General features: G+C 39.7%; 1 protein-coding gene and 1 non-coding gene across 2 annotated transcripts; one reads left to right on the forward strand and one right to left on the reverse strand.

Annotated features, from left to right (window-relative positions):
- Nucleotides 1-1,814: 1,814 nt before the first annotated feature.
- Nucleotides 1,815-1,921, reverse strand: LOC130498144 (small nucleolar RNA R71). Its single transcript, XR_008937066.1, has one exon. It is a non-coding gene; the product is annotated as a small nucleolar RNA R71 (small nucleolar RNA).
- Nucleotides 1,922-17,319: 15,398 nt separating this feature from the next.
- On the forward strand, nucleotides 17,320-18,093 carry LOC130498128 (secreted RxLR effector protein 161-like). Its single transcript, XM_056991494.1, has one exon. It carries the CDS (start codon nucleotides 17,320-17,322, stop codon nucleotides 18,091-18,093), a length of 774 nt encoding a protein of 257 aa, XP_056847474.1.
- The last annotated feature ends 6,033 nt before the right edge of the window (nucleotides 18,094-24,126 follow it).

Consider the following 24,126-nt stretch of genomic DNA (forward strand, 5'->3'; position numbering starts at 1 on the left):
CGGGCGTGAGGCAGGACCGGGATGGAGGACCGTGAAGAGCAAGCCGGGATCACCATGCCGGGCGTGAAGAGAAGAGAGTGTGGTCGAGGCTGGTTTTCTCAAACCGGTCCGGTTCGACCCAATTCGACCTTGGGTCATTTTAAACACTATTTTGAAGTTCTAATTAGCCCTATACAAAGGGCATTCTAGTCTTTTATCATATGTGTCTCTCTTTATCCTAAACCTAAGTATAAATACTTGTAATCTCCATTTTAGAGAGATTATCTTATTTTCTCTTAAGAATCACAAAACCTCTTTTGGGTGAAAGTTCTTCCCCTTTGTTCTTGTGTTCTTGAGTGTTTATAATTTCATTTTTTATTGATCTTTCTTAGACATGATTAAGCTTGGAAACCTCATGGGTTAAAGAGTAATCATGGTGATTAGTGAGTAGATCCACTTTTGGATGCATGGGTTAGGGAGATCATGGGTGATTAGGCTTGATCTAAGGTGTTTAGGTATAGATCATTCTTATTCCTTGCTAGTAGAGTGATTTTAATGCTTCTTTAGGGTTGGCCTCCTTAAAGTTGAGTTCTAGACATTTCCCACCCACAAGGTGTTCGATGAAATGTCTGAACCAATTCTCCTAAGCTTTTAACATACTCTACCAAAGAGATTTGTTGTTAAAGGTGTTAAGATGGCTATTAGGCTTATTGTTAATGATTGCTTCCTAAACATTCAACCTAAGAGATTAGATGCTTGAGTTTTGGAAGCAAATGAGCATTCATTTAGAGATAAAGTTTGCTTAATCTTGTGTCTAGGCCTAAGGTAGATAGATTGATTGTAAGCTAGCACCTTAGTTTGAGTTTGATCACCCAAGGTCATATTCCCTTATCCCATGAGTCCTCTTCTTCTCATAATCAAAGAAAGTTTCTATCTTTATTGCTTTTTAGTATTGTTCTTAGCATAAAAACCATTCACTCAATCATTAGACTTAGATTAAGTATAGACTTGTATTCTCTTTGCTTTAAAATGAACTAGGAATGGATTGACATCTGAAGTACTACTTTGATTTGCATAATTGGACCCTTGAAAAGTCCTCTTATCAAATTGGCGCCGTTGCCAATCCTAGTTTGATTTTGACATTGAGATTTGGTCACTTGCTTGAGACTAAGTCATTTTTATTATTGTTGTTTGTGATATTGATTCTCTCCCTGCAAAGCTTGGTGCATTTCAGGTGTATGAACTTGAGGAGCAGAGGTTCATCAAGCCTTGTTCCAAGAGTTGAAGACATAGCTGCACTTGAGAGAGAGTTAGTAAGAAAGAGAAGAGAAGAAGAGCAACAGGTTCACTTGCAGAGATTGGGGTTTGATATGGAGAACCTACCTCAACATGAAGCTGCTCAAGCTGGTATTGGTCAAGGAGCTGCCAACCTTAGACCTCAGCGCCAGCCACAACACCCTCCACGCCAAGCTAGAGCCATTGGGGCCTATGATCAACCTCACATCAATGGTCATAGGTTGGGAATAAGAGCGCCTGCTGTGGAGAACAACAACTTTGAGATCAAGTCAGGACTGCTCAACTTCATTGAGAACAACAAGTATCATGGTCTTGCTACTGAAGATCCTTTTGACCAGTTAGACAAGTTTGATAGCTACTGTGGTTTGTCCAAGACCAATGGAGTGTCAGAAGATGCTTTGAAGCTCAGGCTCTTCCCTTTCTCTCTGGGAGACAAGGCAAGACAGTGGGAGAAGTCTCTTTCAAGTGACTCTATCACTACTTGGGATGAGTGCAAGGAAGCCTTTCTAGACAAGTTCTTCTCCATCTCCAGGGCAGCTAAGATCAGGAATGAGATCTCTGGGTTTCAGCAGAGGAACTTAGAAAGTTTCAGTGAAGCATGGGAGAGGTTCAAAGGCTACCAAGCTCATTGCCCACACCATGGCTTCTCCAAAGAGAGCTTGTTGAGTACCTTCTACAGGGGGGCTATGCCACAGTGCAGAAACAGACTTGATACAGCCAGCAATGGATTCTTCTTGGGCAGAAACGAGGTGGATGCAGAGGAGCTGATAGAGAACATGGCCAAGAGTGACTCAGTATACAGTGAGGATCATGATAGAGTCAACAGAAGTGATGATCAGCAGACCAAGAAAGAGCTCAAGTCTTTGGAAGAGAAGCTAGACCTACTTCTTGCCAACAAAGCTAAGCTGGATCAGATGAAATCAGTTGGGGAACAACAACAAAAGCAGGTTGCTGAGATCAAGAAGATTGATGGTTTGGAAGGGCAAGAGGAGTTGTGCTTCATCAACAGCAATGGTACTTGGTACAAAAAGAAACCTAACTTTCAGTACAACAAATACCAGCCTAGGCAAAACACACCTCCTAGTTTTGGGAACAACAACAATCAGTCCACTCAAGCTCAAGGAAACTCTTCTCAAGCTACAGCTCCTGATTCAAGTATGGAGTCAATGTTCAAGCAGATAATGGATGCTCAGTCTAGATTAGCAAAGGACATTGGTCATGAGTTCCAAACCGTGCACTCCAAGATTGATACTAGCTATACCGAGCTGAACAACAAGTTCCTACTACTTGCCTCTCGCTTCAACGCTTTGGAGAGTCAGGTCGCCTCTATGCCATCATCTTCCAAGAGCCCAATGGGATCACTACTAGGGAAACCAGATAAGAATCCCAAGGAGTCTTGCAATGTTGTCATCTCTACTACTTCTTCAAAGATTGAGCTGAGTGATCATGAGAAAGAGGTGGATGAGATTGAAAGAATTTTGCATGGAACAGAGATTGTAGCAACAGCTGAAGCATATATGGTGGATAAGGCTATGGAAAGGGTTCAGGTACAAGCTGAAAGGAAAGTTGAAGAACCAAATATGCAGAGAGCTGAGACTAGGGCTGAGAAACAAGTTGAGAAGAAGGCTGACCACAAGCTAAAAGCGGTCAAGCTAGAAGAAGCTCCTAAGGTTGAGCCACCACCATATGAGGTCCCACTCCCATTTCCACAAAGGGTCCTCACCAAAGCTCATAAGAAGGTTATCTCTAAGTTCAGGAAGGACCTAAGTGATGTTGGCGTCAAGCTTCCAGAGATCTCGGGTATGCGTGAGGCTCATGTCCAAATGCTGCTCATCCAGGACATTCTCACTCACAAAGAAGAAGTAGCAGAGCTCCTGAACATCTCAACACTGCAGCTTGACCCACCAGTCCCTCCAAAGTCTCTTCCTAAGCTTGGACACCAAGGGATGTTCACTTTACCTTGCTCCCTTGGTCAGCTCACTCTTAAAGATGCTCTTGTTGATTCTGGTGCTAGTGTGAATGTAATCTCAATGGAGATGGTGAAGAGTATAGGGATTGAGAGTATGGAACCAGACAAGTCTTCACTACAGTTTGGGGATTCCTCTTCTACAACCCCACTTGGTATCATTAAAGACTTCCCTTTGAAGATTGGAGCATGCACCATTCCCATTGACATCACTGTCCTTAACATGGCGACTGGGAAGAGAGTTCCTTTGGTCTTGGGCACACCTTTCCTCACAACAGTTGGAGCTTGCATTGACATTCCCAACAAGAAGGTCACTCTTATGAATGTGAACAAAACTGTCTCCTACCCATTACAACCTCCATTGGATGCTGGCTATTGTGGGACAATCACTTTTGGCCAAGAAGCTGATAAGAAGCCCCAAGATGAAGTTGTTGTTTGTGAGATAAAAGGTCTCAATGGAGAGACTTCTAAAGAGTTGTGTGTTGAGCACTCGGAAAGTGCTAAAAAGGAGGGGATGAGTGGAACCTCAAAGGCCACTCATGGCAAGAAGAAGTTGCTGCAAGAAACTCATCCTCTCTTGATATGATCTCACACACTCTCACTCTCCATCCAATGAAGCTCAAGGATGGTGTCATTGAGTACAAGCTCAGGTGTAAGGGCAAGTCAAGGCCATTCTCAAGTGCAAGAGCCATCATCAACCCTCAGCTCCAAGATGATCCACTCAAGCTTCAAGAACTCCTCTCTCAGGTCCTCACCATCACTCTTGAAGGTGGGAAGGACCCTCCCTCTCACTAGCCAAAAGAAGGAAAGTCAAGCTAGAGACTTCAAACAAGCTCACTTGGGAGGAAGTTCCATGACTATCCATGTACATATGTCTTTTGGATTTTCATTTCAAAGACCCATGGAAGAAGGAGGGCGACCAGACTCAACTCCGAGGCATCAGCCTCTTCTCGCGCTCCATAGAGGTACTCCACCACCTTCCATTATATATACCATTTCATATTGCATTTAGATTTTCCCTTAGTCATCTCTCTCCACTTTTCACACAAGAGACTGTGTGAATTAAGTGTGGGGGAGGTACAAGTTGCTGATGTTCTTGTGTTTTCTTGTCATTTAGCATGCATTGTATATAGTTATTGCATAGAAAACCCATAAAAATTTGAAATTTTTTGAAAAACACAAAAAGAAGCATTTAGTTGCATCATTGGCATTTTAGGATTGAGTCTAGAAGCATTCATATAGGTTGCATTCATGCATAAGGGGATGATTTTACCTTGTAAAGATGCTCATGCTAAGTTCTCATTTTGGCAACCTTTGTAATCATGACAACTAGATTGAGCATTCTCTTGATAGCTTATAGACTTTGTGTAAACAAATGCATGAAGAAGATGAACAGTAGCGCGAAACGTGTCACGTTCAGATTCGTCTGAAATTTTCATATTTGTTTTACTCATATCTCTCTCAATATGGATCTGAATTGCGTAATTTTCATGTCCATGCGTAGATGTTGAAATTATCTTTCATTTGATATATTTTACGCAAAATATGGACACGTATTTAGAGAGATATTAGGATAATACGTTTTTTTTTATCATATGATAAGTTTTATATGTTAAATATATAATATATATATATATATTAGATTTTTTGTTAAGTTCATGGAGAATCTAGATTTATTTTGATAAAAAAATAAATAAATTATATATATAATGTAAAAGATTAAATTAATTTAGAATTAATTAATGAAAGTGATCTTTGTATAAATAAACATGCTTTATTTGTTAATTCATGTTAGAAAATACATTGATCTAGTGGGAGTTCTATTGTGTTTAGAACTTAATATAGTGGGAGTTCTATTATGTTTAGAACTTAAAATTTTGCATGAAATAAATTATTTATTATAATAAGATTTAAATATGGGTGGTGATTGGGAACATAGTGAACTCTCGATCCTGTATTTAAATCAAATTACTATGATTTAGTTTATGTTTATTGCAAGATTATATTATGTGAAAGAAGTATTCAAAATTAATCTCTCTAATATATTCAAGCAGGTATGTCGTCTGCTTGTAAGAATATCATTGCTGAGCTCAACCGAGGAGAGAAACTGGATGGTGATAGTTACGATATATGGTATCGGAAAATTCAGTATGTTCTCGAAGAGCAAAAGGTGAAAGAGACTCTTTTCCATCTCATGGAAGAGCTTGCGCAGGGGACTACAACTCAACACGAGAGAGATAAAGAGGCATATACTGCCTGGAAAAGAAAGAATAACATAGCTCGCATTACTATGTTAAGTTCTATGAATGATGATCTCATGTGCGAGTTTGAAGAGTATGATACTGCGAAAGGCATGTGGGAAGCCTTAAAAGAGAAGTTTGGTGCCACATCGGCAACTAAACTTAGGAGACTTAACCAAAAGTTTAATGACTATAAGAAACGCCCAAATCATTCGATGAGGCAACATCTTAGAGTCATGTCAAACATGATTAGAGAGCTCAAAAGTGCTGGTCAGATTATATCTAATGGACAGCAAATCCAAGCGGTTCTCCGCTCGTTACCTGAAAGTTGGGACCATATGAAGGTTCAGATGACACATAATGTCAACGTTAAGACATTTGAAGATATATCACGTCATCTTGAGTTAGAAGATGAGCGCCTAGAGGCTGCTAAACCTTTTAACGAGGCCAACTTTGCAAAATCAAACGGGGATTTGAAACGCAAGAGAGGTAACAAGGGATTTAAGGCACCAAGTCAATCAGATCCTAAGAGGCAAAAGAAATATGCCAAACATGGAAAGCGTGGAGGCAAGAAGGATAAGACTAATGTAAAATGCTACAACTGTAGCTCATTGGGTCACTTTTCTCGTGAATGCACTGAGGCAAAGAAGGTAACATCCTTAAACTCCACTTGTAAATATGCTTATGTTTTTAGTTGTGCAATGCTTACAGAATCTCATCCTCTATGGATTGTAGACTCAGGAGCAACAGACCATGTAGCTAGAAGTCGAGAAGCATTTGTGGAGTACCGACGAATACCTAAAGATACAAGATGGTTATATGTGGGAAACAATTCTAAGGTTCTGGTACTGGGTATCGGCACTTGCCAACTACATATGCGTGGTGGAAAGACTCTCATATTACATGATGTATTATATGCTCCAGAAATTCGTCGGGACTTGGTCTCTGTATTAGCTTTACTTAAGTTAGGATTTAGTTTGAACTTTCATGATATGTGTTTACACATTTCTCTAGAGTCTATGTTCTTTGGTTCTGGTTATACATATGATGGTTTCATTGTACTTGATTGTACTACAAATATTATTAATAATAATGATGATGATAGTTTTTAATATGTCACAACCTCTAGTAATAATAAAATAAATGTGTGGCATTCTAAACTTGGTCACATTGGTGTTGATAGAATGAATAGATTGGCTCGTGAAGGTCTTCTTGGCACAATAACTCGAGTTGATCTTGACACATGTGAACCATGTTTAGCTGGAAAAGCAATAAGGAAACCATTTGGTAAAGCTACTAGAGCTGATCATCCATTGCAATTAGTTCATTCAGACATTTGTGGTCCGATGAATGTGAGGGCGAGGCATGGGGCCTCATATTTCATCACATTTATAGATTATTTCACTCGATTTGGACATGTGTTCCTAATTTCTCATAAGTCAGAAGCATTAGAGTGCTTTAGACGATATAACACTTTGGTCGAAAATCAGTTGGAGAGGACGATCAAGTGTTTGAGAACTGATCGAGGAGGGGAATATCTATCTGAACAGTTTAAGAAACTATGTGATGAAAAGGGTATCGTCAGACAATTGACTACCCCTTATACACCACAACAGAATGGTGTAGCGGAAAGAAGAAATCGTACGCTTCTTGAAATGGTAAGGTCTATGATGGCACAAGCAAACCTTCCAGTTTCATATTGGGGGGATGCACTATTAACTGCTGCCTATATACTTAACCGTGTGCCCTCTAAATCTGTTACTTCCACTCCTTATGAATTATGGACAGGAAGAAAACCTGATCTAATACATTTGAGACCTTGGGGGTCTGCAGCATTTGTTCGAGATACTTCACATCCTCATGGAAAATTAGGTCCTAGAGGAAAGAAGTGTATCTTTGTTAGATACTCTGAGCATTCTAAAGGTTAGGTGCTCATTTGCGAACAATCAAATGGAAGTATAACAGAAATCGAATCACGAGATGTAACATTTTTGGAAAATGATTTTACCAAAAAGGGAGAGATTGAGAAGGAGTCCCATCTTGAAGAGATGGTTGACCCAACTAGTGTTTATTCTACTAACCAATCTATGGAAGTTGGTGAAAGTTCTCGTGAACTATCTCAAGTTAGTGGGAGAGAAACATTGGTTAATGATCCTTCAAGAGAAGAACTACAAGAGTCTGTTGTGCGGAGAAGTGACCGTGGAAGAGTTCCTCGACGTCGATTTGATATTGAAGGGGAAGCTTTCATGGTTGCCTTGCATGATGACTTAGAGCCTATATCTGTTCAACAGGCTCTCTCTTGCCCTAACTCAGCTGAATGGAATGGTGCAATCAGGGAAGAACTAGAATCTATGAAGGTAAATCAAGTCTGGGACTTGGTTGATCTTCCGCCAGAATGATATACCATGGATTTTACCCATTTTTAACCATGGTATACTAGTGTTTTATTATATATTTAATCTGTTTTCTAGCCTGTTAGGTATGTTTTCAGGTTCAGGAGCATTTCGTGAGAAAGTGATGTTTTTGGAGCATTTTGGAGTACAAGAGATGATACACCCGAGTTGACCATTCAAGACTAAGTCGGAAGTCAACATTGCGATTACAATCGATCGATACTCATCCTGAGTCGTCGATCGTTGTAGCTGAGAAGATCCGAGTACTAGAAGATTATAATCGATCGATACACATTCAGTGTTGTCGATCGATATCGAGGACGAAATGGTTTAGCCGACTACTTCACCAAGACTTCACCAAATTACGAGATTGCCCCTGACGAGTTTTTAACCTAATGGAAATGCTTAAATACTCCTGCAAAGTCTTTTTGACGGCAAGTTTTGAAACCCTTTGAAGCTTGAAGCTTTTCACAACAAAAGCAGAGAGTGTGAGAGAGAGACTAGAGTTTTATTTGTTTGAGAGAGATTGGAGAGATTTCTCATCTCCTTTTGTATTTCTACTTTATTCTATCTATGCAATTCTTTCATCTATCTATTGTTATGAATTGTTTAGCTATGTCTGAGTAGTCTACTTGTTAGATCTAGGGTTTAAATAGGTTTGTGGGATTAGCCCCAAGCTATAATTGCTAAGTTGTGATACTCATCAAATGGATTGCACCCTATGCTTGTTTTAGAGTAGCTAACTAGAACATAGATCACTAGGATCTTAGATTATCTTGAATTATCCATTTGAGCGATGCCTGTTTCCCGTTGAGAAGAACGACAGTTCCTCCTTGAGACCTCGCGGTCATATTCGGTTCGCGCCTAGGCAGATCTAGAAGCCGTCGATCGATACCCTACTGGTAAATCGATCGGCGCCGCGAAAGGTGTATCGCTCGATATCTCAAAAGGATATCGACCGACTCTTTTTCTGTGTCATCATGCGAAAGGTGTGGCCAGAGATCTAGATATTTTAACCAGTGATTCATTCACATATGTTAAGCGGCTGAGATCTATAGTATCATGCAAGCAACTTATTAAAGCATTTATAGAGATTATAATCTCCATTCCTGAATAGAAACCCTATGTCTAGCACTCTTTATCCCATTTAAACAACCCTTCATATTGTTAGTTGGAGCAACTACCTTGCTCATTTTAGGATTTGTTATTTTCATTTCTATCATATAAACCAACCTTGCCTAGGATTGATTAGTAGATTTTATTTAATTGGTTCCCTAGCTCCTCGTGATTCGATCCCTAAGTACTACAGCTGTACCTCTTATTTGAGAGAGTAAGCTCTACTGGGTAATTTGAGCACTATCAAATTTGGCGCCGTTGCCGGGGAGCTTTGATCGCTATTAGATTTAATCTTATTAATCTTAGGTTTTTCTTTTACCCCCTTTCTTATTTAAATTTTTTCTTGACTTTTCAGGTACATGCCCAGCAGTACCATAAGCAACAAGGGAAATCAACTATTATTCTCAGAAGATCCTGCACACTTGGAACGCTCAATCCGCAAAGACCTACGCTCCGCATCGATCGACAGAACCGCATTACCGTAGACTGATACTCACGTTCAACAGTCGACCGACACTCGACAGCACCGTCGACCGATACCATTCACCGTTCTACATCGATCGATACTTCTAACCGTATACCGATCGACACTACTCCGCGAAGCATGGTCGTGATTGTCATTCTCACGCAGGGCGAGAATGGAAACCTGTATGATCAAGATGGTCATCTGCGTAATGCAACAGGTCAGAAGCTAGATGCACAGGGAAACATAATCCCTGAAACTGAAGCTGAGGCTACAAGAGAAGCTCAAACACGATCGTTGGCAGACTATAACCGTCCAGACGAGTACTACACCAACAGATCAGCTATTCGACTTCCAGAGATTCAGAAGCCGAACTTCGAGCTCAAGCCTCAGTACTACTCTCTCGTGTCTCAGATACCTTATTCTGGGCAATCACACGAGCATCCTATGGACCATCTGGAGAGGTTCGAGGATCTTATCGCTGCTATTCGTATGGATGGAGTCCCCGAGGACTACCTACTCTGCAAGCTCTTCAAATACTCATTGATTGGAGAAGCTTCGCACTGGCTCAAGCAGCTACCTACAGGATCACTGACATCCTGGGCCGACATCAAAAACTCCTTCCTGCGTAATTTCTTTGATGAGGCACGCGCTGAAGACTTAAGGAGCAAAATAGCCACTTTCGCGCAAAAGCCTAGTGAGACTTTTAAAGACGCGTGGATCAGATTTAAGTTCTTCCAGCGAGACTGTCCACACCATGGATTCAATGAAGTGCAGCTGTTAAGCACTTTTTACAGAGGTATCGCCTTAAGGTATCAGATGGCTCTTGATACTGCTAGTGAGGAAAAATTCAACACTAGGAATCCAAGAGAGGCTGTGAGACTTATTGAGAACCTAGCCAACAGCAGCAGCACCAAGAACACTGACTCTGACAAGAAGAAATCGGTTGCAGCCATAGGTGAAGACCAGATGAATAAAGTCAGAACCAAGATAGATGCTTTACATGCATTTCTGGGACAACCAGTTTGCTCAGCTGAAGAAGGAGAGGCTAGAGAGGATGATACAGAGGAAGATGTGAACTACTTGGAGGTACTGGATTTCAGAGATATGGAAACGAGAGTGGAAACATAAACTTTTTTGGCAGTGGTCAGAAGAGTAACTACAACCAGAGTTCACAGTATCAGAAACCCTTCACCAACACAAGGAACTACGGCAACTCAGCTTACCAAAACCCACCGCCACCCACCCAAGAGAGTAAGTTTGATGCCATGATTGATAGAGTTCTGGAAGGTCAGCAGAAGCTTACAGTAGACTTCAATGGGAAGATTGATTCTGTCTTTAACAATCTGACCACGAGGATAGATACCATCTGCACTCAAGTTAAGAAACTTGAGACTCAGATTGTCCAGACTGAAGACTCTATCAGGAGGATTGGAACTTCTAAGGAAGTAGGGGAAGGAAATAGGAGACACCACGTCAATGCTATCATAGATGATGATTTCTGGCAAGTGGTGAAACAGGAGAAGCTACAAGAAGGAGACTTTGAAGTGGAAAGTTCGCTAAGTCTGGTGGATCGCAATGGTGTTGATCGACACCAACTAGTCCACATCGATCGACATCGACGATGTCTTTTCCAGATACGCTTGCAGACTGCAACGCGGTTAGGATTTTGACACATGCTGAGTTCACGGCTTCTCATCCATACCCACCCACCCACACCTACGAAGATATCGACCGACGAGACGAGCCACTCATCGATCGACACAATGAAGAGAACCGTATCGATCGATCCTATTCTCCACCTATCGATCGACACGCACCTCTCATATACCGAGTGCAACTACCATCGATAGACAGCAACCGAATCAATGCACTCAGACCCACACCGAAACCACAAGCTATCCCTACCGAAATAACTAGTAACCCTTCAGACACTACACCTACATCAGAGGCAACTGAAGGAAGAAGGTTAAGGAGTCGGAAGGAGAAGATTCCTAAGAACCTTAAGAGGGAAGCTAATGAAAAAGAGATTGATGGTTTCACTAAGAGAGTTATCGGAATCCCACCAGAGAAACCTTTTGAGGAGGTTTATTTCACAAAGAGATTGTGGATGTTCTTCAGAGAAACAAGGGAGACTGAAACTGACATTAGGAGAAGGTTTGACAACGTCAGAGAAGAGATGAGGAAAAGGATTACTTTGCTAAAGAAGAGTGATCCTGGGAAGTTTGCAATACCCTGTGTGGTACAAGGTATTGAATTTCCTCACGCACTATGTGACACTGGTTCATCAGTCAGCATTTTACCAAAGGTCATGGCAGACCATCTAGGCCTGCAAGTAGAGCCTTCACCACAGATCTTTACTTTCGTGGATTACTCTCAGAGAAACTCTGGAGGCTTCATCAAAGACCTAGAAGTACACATTGGTGATGCTATCGTCCCTGTGGATTTTCATGTCCTAGACATCAAGCTAAATTGGAACTCTTCCCTCTTACTTGGAAGAGCATTTATGGCTACAGTAGGAGCCATATGTGACATGAAGACCAACAGGATGTGCTTGACTATGATAGATCCAGATATCCACTACGACCCTGTCAAGCTTGGCAAACCACCAGCCAAATTAGTGGTAAAGGAAGATGATACTGGTATCATCGCAGTTTGTCATTGTGAAGTCGAGTACGAGACAGAGTACTCGGGATCGATCGACAGTACTTTGACGTCATCGATCGACACATTCAAGTCAGAGGAGATCGACAACAACTATGGATCATCGATCGACAGAGACCCACCGGATGATGAACTCGATCTACCAGATCATTGCTACCCGAATTTCGCCATCCCACCCAACCGAAAGGAAGATGATTACTCAATAAGGAGTTGGGCAGATAGCGGATTTCATGAGAGTTTTGCAGTAGACACAGCCACCTCTTTCCACAGTGGAGACCACAGTGAAGAATATGATGAAGACTATTGGGAAGAGAGAGCTTGGGAAATCTACTTGGAGAATGACAGATTTGCACCACAATCGATCGACAACAAACGCCCACCATCGATCGATTATCTACTTCATCCAGCAAAACGACATCGTCCATCGATCGACATTGCCAGTATAATATCGATCGATATTAACCCGGACGACTTAAAGGACAAAATCGGAATTTCACCGATTAGGGCAACACATGGGTATAAAAGGTTGACGACTCAAGCCACGAAAATTCAAAACTTTTCACCTTCTACCCAGCAGCTTCCAGCATTCAGAGTTTCATCAATGGAAGACTGCAACAACATGTTCAATCGATCCAACCGTGCAGCTAGACGTGCACCATCGACCGCCACCACCACACACCCATCGATCGACACCTTCAACAGAGCTCAACCGAGATCTCATGAACCTTATGATATCAGGAATGTTTCACTAACACCTGATGAATTTGGAATTTTCAGGGACACAGATGGCTATGCAAGAGCTATGGATGGAAGAGTTCTGCACATAACCAGAGAGGACATAGCAGACATCCTCCAAGTTGCCAATGGACCAGAAAACCTGTTCACACAGCAACGTAGCCATCCAAACATCCTACAACACGTCCAGGACAACCACAACACCAACACAAGGGAGGATCCAGTTCCTCAACACTTCGGTCCACCTCGACATTCACAATCGATCGACATCGTTTCAACACCGTCGATCGACGGCGGATATCCAGGATCGATCGACAGACCGAGAGTCCGATCGCCCGACAGACGACTGGAGTTTGGACGACGTGCCTTCACTACCGATGGATCCAGGAGATTCAAGTGGGAGGCTAAGGATGAATATGGTGTCTACAGAGATGAGTTTGGCTATGCTAGAGGAGTTGATGGTGAGATCATCCATGTTACCAAGGAGCAAGTAAAGAGACTTTTGGATAGAGCATCCCTTTTTCACAAAGGTTGCTTACAACTTCCAATACACACACGCCCTTCCCATGCATACACACCACCACCAGTGCCCTACAGTAGAGAGGAGGTGGATGATATGGTGACTGATGTATGGAGAGCTCAGGCACACCTTGAGGCAAACATGCGCACATTGGTGGAAGACACTTTCCAGCCTTTGGATGTCAGTTACAAAGACTTCCAGAATGATATGGCTGAGATAAGAGTGGAGCTTGGAAACATATTACCACGCTTGAGAAAGAGGCTACGCCACCAGTATCGACCGACAGAGTACCTGTACCATCGATCGACATCGGCAAGACTACATCCATGGACCGACCGGAATGTTCATCACCTAAGAAAGATGAATGGGAGGTTGCTTACATCAATACACGGATTGGAGACGTCTACAGCCCTCTCAACAACAATGTCGAATGGTTAAGCAAGAGGATCGATCTTCTACAGAAAGAGTTGGACACAATTCGCCAGAATGACAAAGCTAAGCTTGCTACTTTTTCATCGATCGACACATATACTTCATCATCGATCGACAAAAGGTTCGCAGAACTGGAAGATAGGATGAAAGCGTATGTAAGAAAACATGAACTTTTCAGTTCCCCTATCCTGCGATGCCAACACACAATGTCACGGGCAGATGGACAAGTTAGAAAGAGACATGAGCATTGTTCAAGCTTATATTGATCTCCGTGACAGCTACGAAGCATCGATCGACAGGCCTCGACCAACATCGATCGACACCGAACCACCACCAGCGAAGAGGGTATGCACTGCAGCAGAAGTTGATGATATCAAAGATCAGCTGTACGAAACCATGAATTCTATGGAGGAGAGACTCACAGAAAGAAGTGATCACATTGAGGAGACTCTCAATGCAAGAGTGACCAATCTTTGCAGAGCTACTGGTCTCTTGAAGAATGAGATACGCACTATGCAGAGCAATCTTGAGTACCAAGGCCAACGTTCAGAATCGATCGACAAATCTGACACGGAGTCGATCGACAGTGATCCCAGCGAAGCGACCGACATACCAATTGTGGCATCGATCGATACCACCGCTTTGGCCGACAAGGATCAACAGACTCAGGACCAACACGCAAAAGACCAACATGCCGAACTAAGTGCGCATTCAAGATTTGATTTCCATCAGCATCAGTTAGACACAGAAGATTTCGTCCGAAGGTTGCAAGTCATCAAAGCCGATTTAGCAAAGATATCTCCTAGATGGACAAGATCAGGTGATGCCACAAGAAGCTTCACTGCTGCTGAGTCCAAAGATGAGGAAAGTGTTTGCCCACCAGCGAACAAAAACCCTCACTGCACCCCATGAGTCACTCACCTACCACAGTCAAGCTAAATGACTATAACCAAGCGCTGAGTGGGAGGCAACCCACTATTAGGTTTTCTTTTTCTTTATTTTATTTTATTTTTATTTTTCTTTTTGCTTTTCTTTTTCGAATTTATTTTGCAGTTTTTATTAGATCCAAGTAGAATGATAATTCCATCGACCGACATTCACCATTCATATCGCTCGACACCACACGACCATTACTAACGATCGACGTATACCACTACGAATCGATCGACATCTTGTCGATCAGGTTTATTCATTCTAACTTGTTATATTTATTATGTTTTATTTATTTACCTCACCACCGGATGTTACACTGGGACAGTGTAATTTAAGTCTGGGGGGGAGTTTACTAATATGTGTTTTTATTTTGGTTTTTATTAAAATGTTTTTCAAAATTATTTTTCGCATAAGTATTAAATAGGAACATTGATATGGATTATTATTTGATTGTCTGACCACTCTTTAGCACCATTCTAGATTACTAATTGCAGATAGTACTAAAGATGCTAAAGTGGATCAACTTGCTATCTATATTCACTAGCTAAGATTGTTTGAAGGAACCAAAGCTGACCTCCAACACTAATACTGACTTATTTGCTTGTCTTGGGGCTTGGATATCACTGGATCGGAATCCTCTTACAAGTCTGGAAGGTAAAAAGTCTGTGTGTTTCTGGTTCCCTTCCTTCGCTCTCTTCGGCATCTCGAGATCTAAGTTTATGTTATAAAAGATTGAAATGATTTCTTGAGAAGCAGAGGGGTAGGAGTGTCTCCTGCGACCCCAGTATTCTAAATCTCAAGAATGATCACACATTGTGGAAACGAGGGGTAGGAGTGATTCCTGCGACCCCAATATTCGCTACACTTTGTCAAAAATGTATGAGTTACAATGCAAATGTCAATGAGATGGACTAGATGACCTATGTGGCATCGAAACCTGTTGAAATTGAAACTAATAAGAGATTCAGTGAAGAGAGAAGAGGGGAGAAAGGAATCAGAGAAGACTACCTGTGTGTTCAGATACTTGTTTGAGTTGAATCCATGTGTTCTTTGATCGATACTCCCAAGGTAAAGCCTGCACTTTATTTTATGTTAAGAAATGAGGTTAGTAGAGGGGAATGTCAGATGAGAATTGCTAAGTTGTTGACTAGATGAGTTTAGTTGCTAAGCTAGGATAAGGCATGATGAACTTCTGTGATTAGGATTTTAGACATGAATTGCAAACCCATAGAGTGATGACTTCAATATATTGAATCCTTGAGTTCCTGCTATTTCCAAACCTTTTCCAAAGACTACTGTTTTTGCTTGAGGACAAGCAAATGAGTAAGTCTGGGGGAGTTGATATACCATGGATTTTACCCGTTTTTAACCATGGTATACTAGTGTTTTATTATATATTTAATCTGTTTTCTAGCCTGTTATGTATGTTTTCAGGTTCAGGAGCATTTCGTGAGAAAGTGATGTTTTTGGAGCATTTTGGAGTACAAGAGATGATACACCCGAGTTGACCATTCAAGACTAAGTCGGAAGTCAACATTGCGATTACAATCGATCGATACTCATCCTGAGTCGTCGATCGATGTAGCTGAGAAGATCCGAGTACTAGAAGATTATAATCGATCAATACACATTCAGTGTTGTCGATCGATATCGAGGACGAAATGGTTTAGCCGACTACTTCACCAAGACTTCACCAAATTACGAGATTGCCCCTGATGAGTTTTTAACCTAATGGAAATGCTTAAATACTCCTGCTAAGTGTTATTTTAATTTCTATCATATAAACCAACCTTGCCTAGGATTGATTAGTAGATTTTATTTAATTGGTTCCCTAGCTCCTCGTGATTTGATCCCTAAGTACTACAGCTGTACCTCTTATTTGAGAGAGTAAGCTCTACTGGGTAATTTGAGCACTATCACAGAACGTCGAGCTATTGGAAACAAATGGATTTTCAAGATCAAACGAAAGGCGGACGAATCCATCGATAGGTATAAGGCTCGCTTGGTAGCAAAAGGATATACCCAACAAGAGGGTATAGACTATGAGGAAACATTTTCACCAGTGGTGAGGTTTGCCTTAATTCGCCTTATTCTAGCCATAGTTAGATTTAAAATTACATCAAATGGACGTTGAGACTGCATTTCTTAACGGAGAACTAGAAGAAGAAATTTACATGGAACAACCTGTTAGCTTTGTGGAAAAAGGTCAGGAGCAAAAAGTTTGCAAACTCAAGCGTTCTATATATGGTTTAAAACAATCTTCTAGACAGTGGTACCTTCGTTTTCATCGAGCTATAACATCTTATGAATTTACGATGATTAGTGAAGATCACTGTGTCTATGTCAAGAGAACTGGACAGCATTTTGTAATTCTATCTCTATATGTTGATGACATTTTGTTGGCTGAAAATAACATGGAGTTTCTGATAATCGTTAAGCAATAGTTATCATCTCATTTTGAGAAGAAGGATATGGGAGAAGCGAACTATGTCCTTGGTGTTAAAATACACAGAGATCGATCAAGGAAATTATTAGCTCTATCACAAGAGTCATACATTCGTACAATCCTTGAAAGGTTTAAGATGCTTAATAGTAATCCGATTGAAACTCCAATCGCTAAAGGTGAAGGCCTAAGCCTACAGATGTGCCCTCAGACCAGTGATGAGAAAAGTGAGATGGAAGGAGTACCATACTCTAGTGCTATAGGCAGCTTGATGTATGCTATGATGTGCACCCGGCCGGATATTTGTTATGCGGTAGGCTTGGTAAGTCGTTACCAGTCAAATCCTGGAAAGAAACACTGGATGGCAGTGAAGAGGATCCTCAGATACTTGAAGGGGACAATGGACTATTCCTTGTGTTATCAAGGAAGAGATTTACACTTGACAGGATATACAGATGCCGATTGGGCTGGCGATCTGGATGAGCGTAGATCAACTTCGGGATATGCTTTCTTGTTGAGTAATGGAGCCATTACTTGGAGTAGCAAAAAGCAATCTAGCACAGCTTTATCAACGATGGAGGCTGAGTTCATTGCATGTTCAGCATCAGTGCAAGAGGCTGTATGGCTAAGAAGATTCTTACAAAGTTTACAAGTCACTACGGAGGCTTCGTGTCCTGTGACTATTCATTGTGATAGTCAAGCTTGTATAGCTTATATGAAGGATCTCAAGTATCATGGGAGGACAAAGCACATTGAAATTAAACATAGTTTTGTGAGAGACATTGTGGCAAAGAAAGAAGTATTTCTTAAGTACATATCTACGCATAGAATGGTGGCTGATCCGTTTACTAAGCCCATTCCTAGAGATGTTTTTCTTGCTCATGTTCGAGCTTTAGGTTTGCGTAGAATTTAGTATTTGTACTAGTGAAGATTTGCCATGTGACATTGTATTTGTATTTGACATTTTTTTTATACTAAGATATTTTAAAATTATATACAATGATCCATATTTGATTTGAATACTTACACATAAATGTTGAGAGGTGTCACCAAGTAGGAGATTGGTTCACTCACATGAACAATCGCCTCAGATTTCTTAGTGAAATGCTGAGATGAGACTTGATTAGTTGGGCGCTAGTGGGAGCTTGCCTTGTAAGACTTATCAGTGTCGCCTTAACAAGAGGTTAAGATGAGATATGGTTTTAGGTGTCGATCATGATTGTCCCAGAATCATGAATACTTGGGAGAGCTGGATAAGTACATAATCAGGCGCTAGAGAGCGGGCTGATAGTAGCTTGATCCACGTAGTGGTATTTTGTTTATATAAGTGACACATGCTCTTAAGAGAAGAATTAACCACTATGACATGTGTGTCATACAACATGTGCTATGTACGACTATATAGGAAGCGAGTGATTATTTTATTTTTAATTCCTATCATTCGCATGTGAGTTCCTATCAACCTATTTAAGGTTACAAAGTTACCTTTGAACCTTCAGTTATGTCCTTGAAGGAAAGAACTAATGCTTGCTACTTTAGTATGTTTTTCGACGGCGATGGAATAATTAGCTTTATGAAACATGCTAGGAAAGCAGTTAGTTCGGAACAGATGGACATGAGATTGGAAGGGAAAACTATTATTTTTATATTGACATATGTGTTTGCTGGCCAGCCACTATATCGCTCAATTGGAGTTTGGATATAGTGAACACATGATGAAGGAGAAGTCTAACATATGCTTTAGGGATAAGGTATGTTAGACCGATATAAAAGACAAATGAGTTTGGGGAACAGCGAGACATGCTGAAAAGCAATAAAGTTTTTATTTAGGGTTGTAGCTTATATGTATCCCTAACAGGTGCATACTTTAGCTCCCAAGTGCAGGTGTATTCGCAAGAGTCGCACGGTTCATTTGTCGTATGATTTCTGAGTTAGGATTCTTGTGCTTGATCTCTAAGACTTCTCTAGTAATTTATATGCTCCCTATCATGTGCGAGTGGGAGATATTAGTTTATGGTCGGTTTGCGCTCATGATTATGCAGCATACCGAACCGGTTTGGTTAACCGGTAGTTATTGGTTAACTCCATAAATGAATCTATGCAACTCTTCATTAAATGGATGTGTTTCTTCAATGAAGAGATGTGTCTCTTTGTTGAACATATGTGACTGTTCACAATGTATCCCTTGGTTATCTATAAATAGGATACATTGTAAAGAGAAGAAAATAATTGAAGTAATAACAAGATAATACTAGAGAGAGAAAAACGTTTTAGAGAGAGAAAGCTATAAGGAATCAACTAGAAAGGCACTTGAACTGTGATAAGTGGTTGATTTCCATCTGTGATTTCATCCCCGACTCTTGCCCGATTATATCAAGTAGTGTTCACCACTAAACTGGGCTAAGGTATATTTTCGGTTTAACCCGCTTCCGCATTAGAATATCTAACAAGAACCACTAACTAATATACAGTAGTTAAAAAAAACAGATCTCAATGGTCTATAAAACAAAGCGTCCATTGTCGTTTGTCCAACTATTTCTTTGTTGAGCGAGACCATCCTGAGATCAATAGTTTCGCCTTAATCCAACGCTAGGCTACAAAAAAAAAACAATTCTTCTTAATATTTGGTATTCAGATTCTTCAGTCTCTTGCATCTTGAAGCATGATATCAAAAGAGCTTTGTTTTCTAAAGAGAGAGAAAGAGAGGGAAACATACACTCGGCTAGGGTGGATTCATTTATTCACAATCAACTTGATCCACCACTTTTTGTTTGATATTATCTGCGATCGGACTATTCTTTGAAATTGGGTTTCAAGACGAGTAACCATAAGAGAAAAAAATTAAACACAAATTTGTGTTTTTTTGTCTCCAATATCTTCCAATTGATAACTTCTACAATTGATATTTGGAATGAATGTTCAAATGGGAAAAGAAAGATACTTTTCAATTTTCTTCAAATACCAACTCATGAGGTGGTATTTGCGTTTACCAAATTTTAACTGTATATCATTTTTCAGTAAGGGAGATTTTAAAGAATTTTTATGAATGACTAATACAGTAATGTTAGATTTGATTTATTTTTTTGATAAATCCTACATCTAATAAAGAGATATTTAGATAAAAACTGGAATTTTCTCAAATCATCAATACAATAAGATCTCCTAAAATGCAGTATGGAAAAGACATAAAATCACTACAACTTACAGTTTTATAATTTTTTCACCAAAAAGGATTACTTTTCGCTTCTCATGCCCTTACACTTCGCATAAAAACGGCAAATCTGAAAGGATTATACGCACAATCAACAACACGGTTTTTAGCCTCCTATTCAAATCTCACCTACTACCCAGCTATACACACGGCATACCACATTTTGAATATCTTTCCTTCAAAAGAAATCCGAAACAAGGTCAATTTCTTATTAGTCTCTAGCCGGTTTCCTATTCTCGTTTGAAATTCTCTGGTTGCTTATGTTATCCTAATATCAATCATCCAAACACTCAAGCTGCCGCATGCGAACAAGGAGCGAGCGTCGATTGATGCTATTGCAAGAGCGTTGATCGATGCTTCTTTCAGACAAGCATTAACGACCTAATCGATTATGTCCAACTAGATTCCTAGACCAACTGGCGTATGCGTTAATTGATTGCACTTTCGTACCTCTCAATTGTCCTATGATTCTAGGTTTAAATAATTAGTCACACTGTAGAGCTATTCCAACTATTCCAGATCCTAGTATTACAAATCACCCTGGTGTAGAGATCTATAGATAACCTAGAAATCCTAATTGATTATCAGTTTGACATTAAGCTCATGAAATTCCTAAACTTAACAAGATGAATTACTCAGACATGCAAGCAGTAACAAATTCATAGTCTGAATAATGTAATAGATAAAGGAAATCAACGATAAAACCAATGGAGTTCCAATCAATCTCCAAAGGAGAATTGGTCTTCTCTCCAACCCTAAAAAAAACAATAGAATAGAACAATAGAAGAAATCTTAGCCGTCAACAATATCTTAGAAAACATATATATAGGGTTTTAGGTCATCCATGAGTATTCGGATAATTTGTGGTGGTTTCTGGGCTTAAGTCGGCCTTCAATTATACTCAGCCCGCGTTCTGGATTCACCGTCGATCTACACTAAGCTGTCGTCGATCGATGATCCTTTATCTCCTCGACAGATTCTTCTCGCGAGGCAGACTGGCTACTCTTCAGTAAAACGAGCATAGCTTCTGATCTAACCGTTGGATTGGCCTCAAAATATCAGCTATATCGCACCGTGGGAAGGTTTCCATCCATATCTAAACATCTGACGCATATGTGCAGTTATGCGCTCAAAAGGCTCCAAAAGACTCCAAAATCACCAAAGTTCTCCAAAACGTACCTGAACCTGAAAACACTTTAAAACATACTCCAAAACCATATAATATACTCTAAAACACTCAAATACCATGGCTAAAAATGGGTAAAATCCATGGTATATCACTATTATGGCATGTACCCTAGGTATGCGCATAGCCTTGTTTTCATGTGGCCTTACGGGTAGGTGGCTCTGTTGTTGAAAAGAGTCAAATGGCTTAAAGGGTGCATGGCCGGAATTAGATAGTAGACTAGTCGTTATTCTTCATGAGCATGGAGTGTTCCTGTTTATGGGCAAGAAGTTGTGGCCTTAGTAAGTAGGAGTGCTACAGTGAGCATAGACCTTGGTCTGGTTGGTAGTAATCAAGGATATCAGCCTATTATAGGCATGTCGATGAAGATATTCTTCTAGGTAAATTCATGTATTGTCGGCTATTGAATTAATGCATTCTTTAAATGGACAAATTCTTTCCTTCTTTGGGTTAGAGATCTCATATTTATAATAGAAGTCGTGCATTTATCTTAGTATTAAGAAATATTCACAATAACATATAAATAATATAATTGATTTTTTTGTAGATATCCATAAATATTAGAATATGTCTTTATTTTGATATATTTAGGAGATATCCATTTATCCTTGGGTAGGAAGAATCGGTTGATCCGGAATCCAGAACTCAAAATCTAGATACTAGAAACCCAGTAGCCGGAAACCGAAACCAATATATCGGTGTCTTGCTTTAACCTAGAAATTCTAGCTACAAATCAAGATATACAAATATAAAAAGGAAATTTTTATAAATTAATAAATATTATTTTTCCAACATTATTAGTTTATAGAGGTTTTACTATATATGTTATAATCTGATCACCTTAAGTTAATTATTAGTTCATATATTCATCATTTTGAAAATTTAGTAAAGTTTTATGTAAATTATAGTTGCTTGTTTGGAAGTATGTTTTAGAAGTTCTAATTGTTTGTTTACTTGTTGGATTTCTTTTGACTAGTAATTACATGTTCTATTTAAAAATAGATTATTATTATCAAGCTTTTCAACATGTTTCTTATAAATTATATTAATATCTTTGACATGAATGTTTAAAATTTTCAGAAATTCATAAATTAAATATTAATATAATTCATGCTGATATTTTGGGAAAAAGTTTTTAAAAAAATATATAATATTATATTAATCTTCCCAACAAAGGGGTCCGGATAAGTACAATTCATCGACGGAGAAAGGTCCGGAAATTAGGAAAAGAGTGGCTAAGACAAAACCAAAACAATCATAACAAGTTTGAGAAAATTCAGTTTGAGAGATCCCCAATAATAATAAGTTCAAGATCGGACAAATAGACTGTTGGGGTTAAAAACGGTTACAGCGAAATTAACGTTCGAAAATATTCTTCGAAAAAGATAATTCTCGTAAAAATTGCTTAAACTAATTTTTACGATAAAATTCTTGAATAGATTTGTCCGCAGCGTCGAAACAAGCTCCAAGGGTTCATGTTGACGACGAAGTTAGTATCAAAACATTCGATAAAAATATACGTCTTAAGAATTTCTATGTTTTCAAGGAAAAACGTATACAAAAAACTTGCGGGAAAATCTTGTTTAAAAAAAAAAACAACGATTTCTTAAATCAACGATTTAAGAAAATTAACGATTTCTTAAATCAACGATTTCTTAAAATCAGCGATTTCTTAAAATCAACGATTTCTTAAATTTACGATTTCTTAAATCTATGATTTCTTAAAAATCGTCTCCATGCAAAAGGTTCCGCGACTAAATAAAGTTCTCGTTAAAACATGATCATCGGAGATAACGAAAGATCGTTAAACCACGATGATGCGGCTTGGCAATCGCGGAACAACCAAGGGGTCATACGAAGCTCGGTCGCTATAGCGACCTAGCTCACCGGACCCGTCTCGGCGAGGGCTTCGATTTGATATCTTGATCGTTTTCTGGGTCCTCACGGTTTGAGAGAACAACCTCTTTGAAGTTCCAAGGTAGATTCCTTAAAATCTTGTTTTAAGACAACGATTCTTTAAAATGACGATCTCCTAATCAACGATTTAAAAAATCAACGATTTCTTAAAAAACGACGATTTCTTAAAAAACGACGATTTCTTAATCAACGACTTAAGAAATCAACGATTTCTTAATCAACGACTTGAGAAATCAACGATTTAAGAAAGTAACGATTTTCTTAAAGTCAAACGGAACTTTGTTATCAAAGGACCAAACCTCCGCAAACAAGCATCCTAAGAGAATCGTAGCTTTGCGATAGGTTCAAACACTTGGATAACGGACCTCAGACCATGGCATAAACCCGATCGCGAAGGCAATCGGGTCACGAACGAGAGCTCGGTTGCTATAGCGAAATGTTATGAATACTTTGTATGGATCACATGGTTTATATTTATACAATGAAATGTTTAATTAGCTTCCGCATTGCTTACTTTTGTGTTTGAACCTCAGATTGCTTGAAAATGACTTAGAAACTATTGGACATAAACCGGCTGAACTGCACTTAGATCCTTAGGTTAAGGTCGCGGACTGGTTGGGTCAAGGGATCCA

Source organism: Raphanus sativus, chromosome 7, assembly GCF_000801105.2.
Source record: "Raphanus sativus cultivar WK10039 chromosome 7, ASM80110v3, whole genome shotgun sequence".
NCBI classification, from domain to species: domain Eukaryota; kingdom Viridiplantae; phylum Streptophyta; class Magnoliopsida; order Brassicales; family Brassicaceae; genus Raphanus; species Raphanus sativus.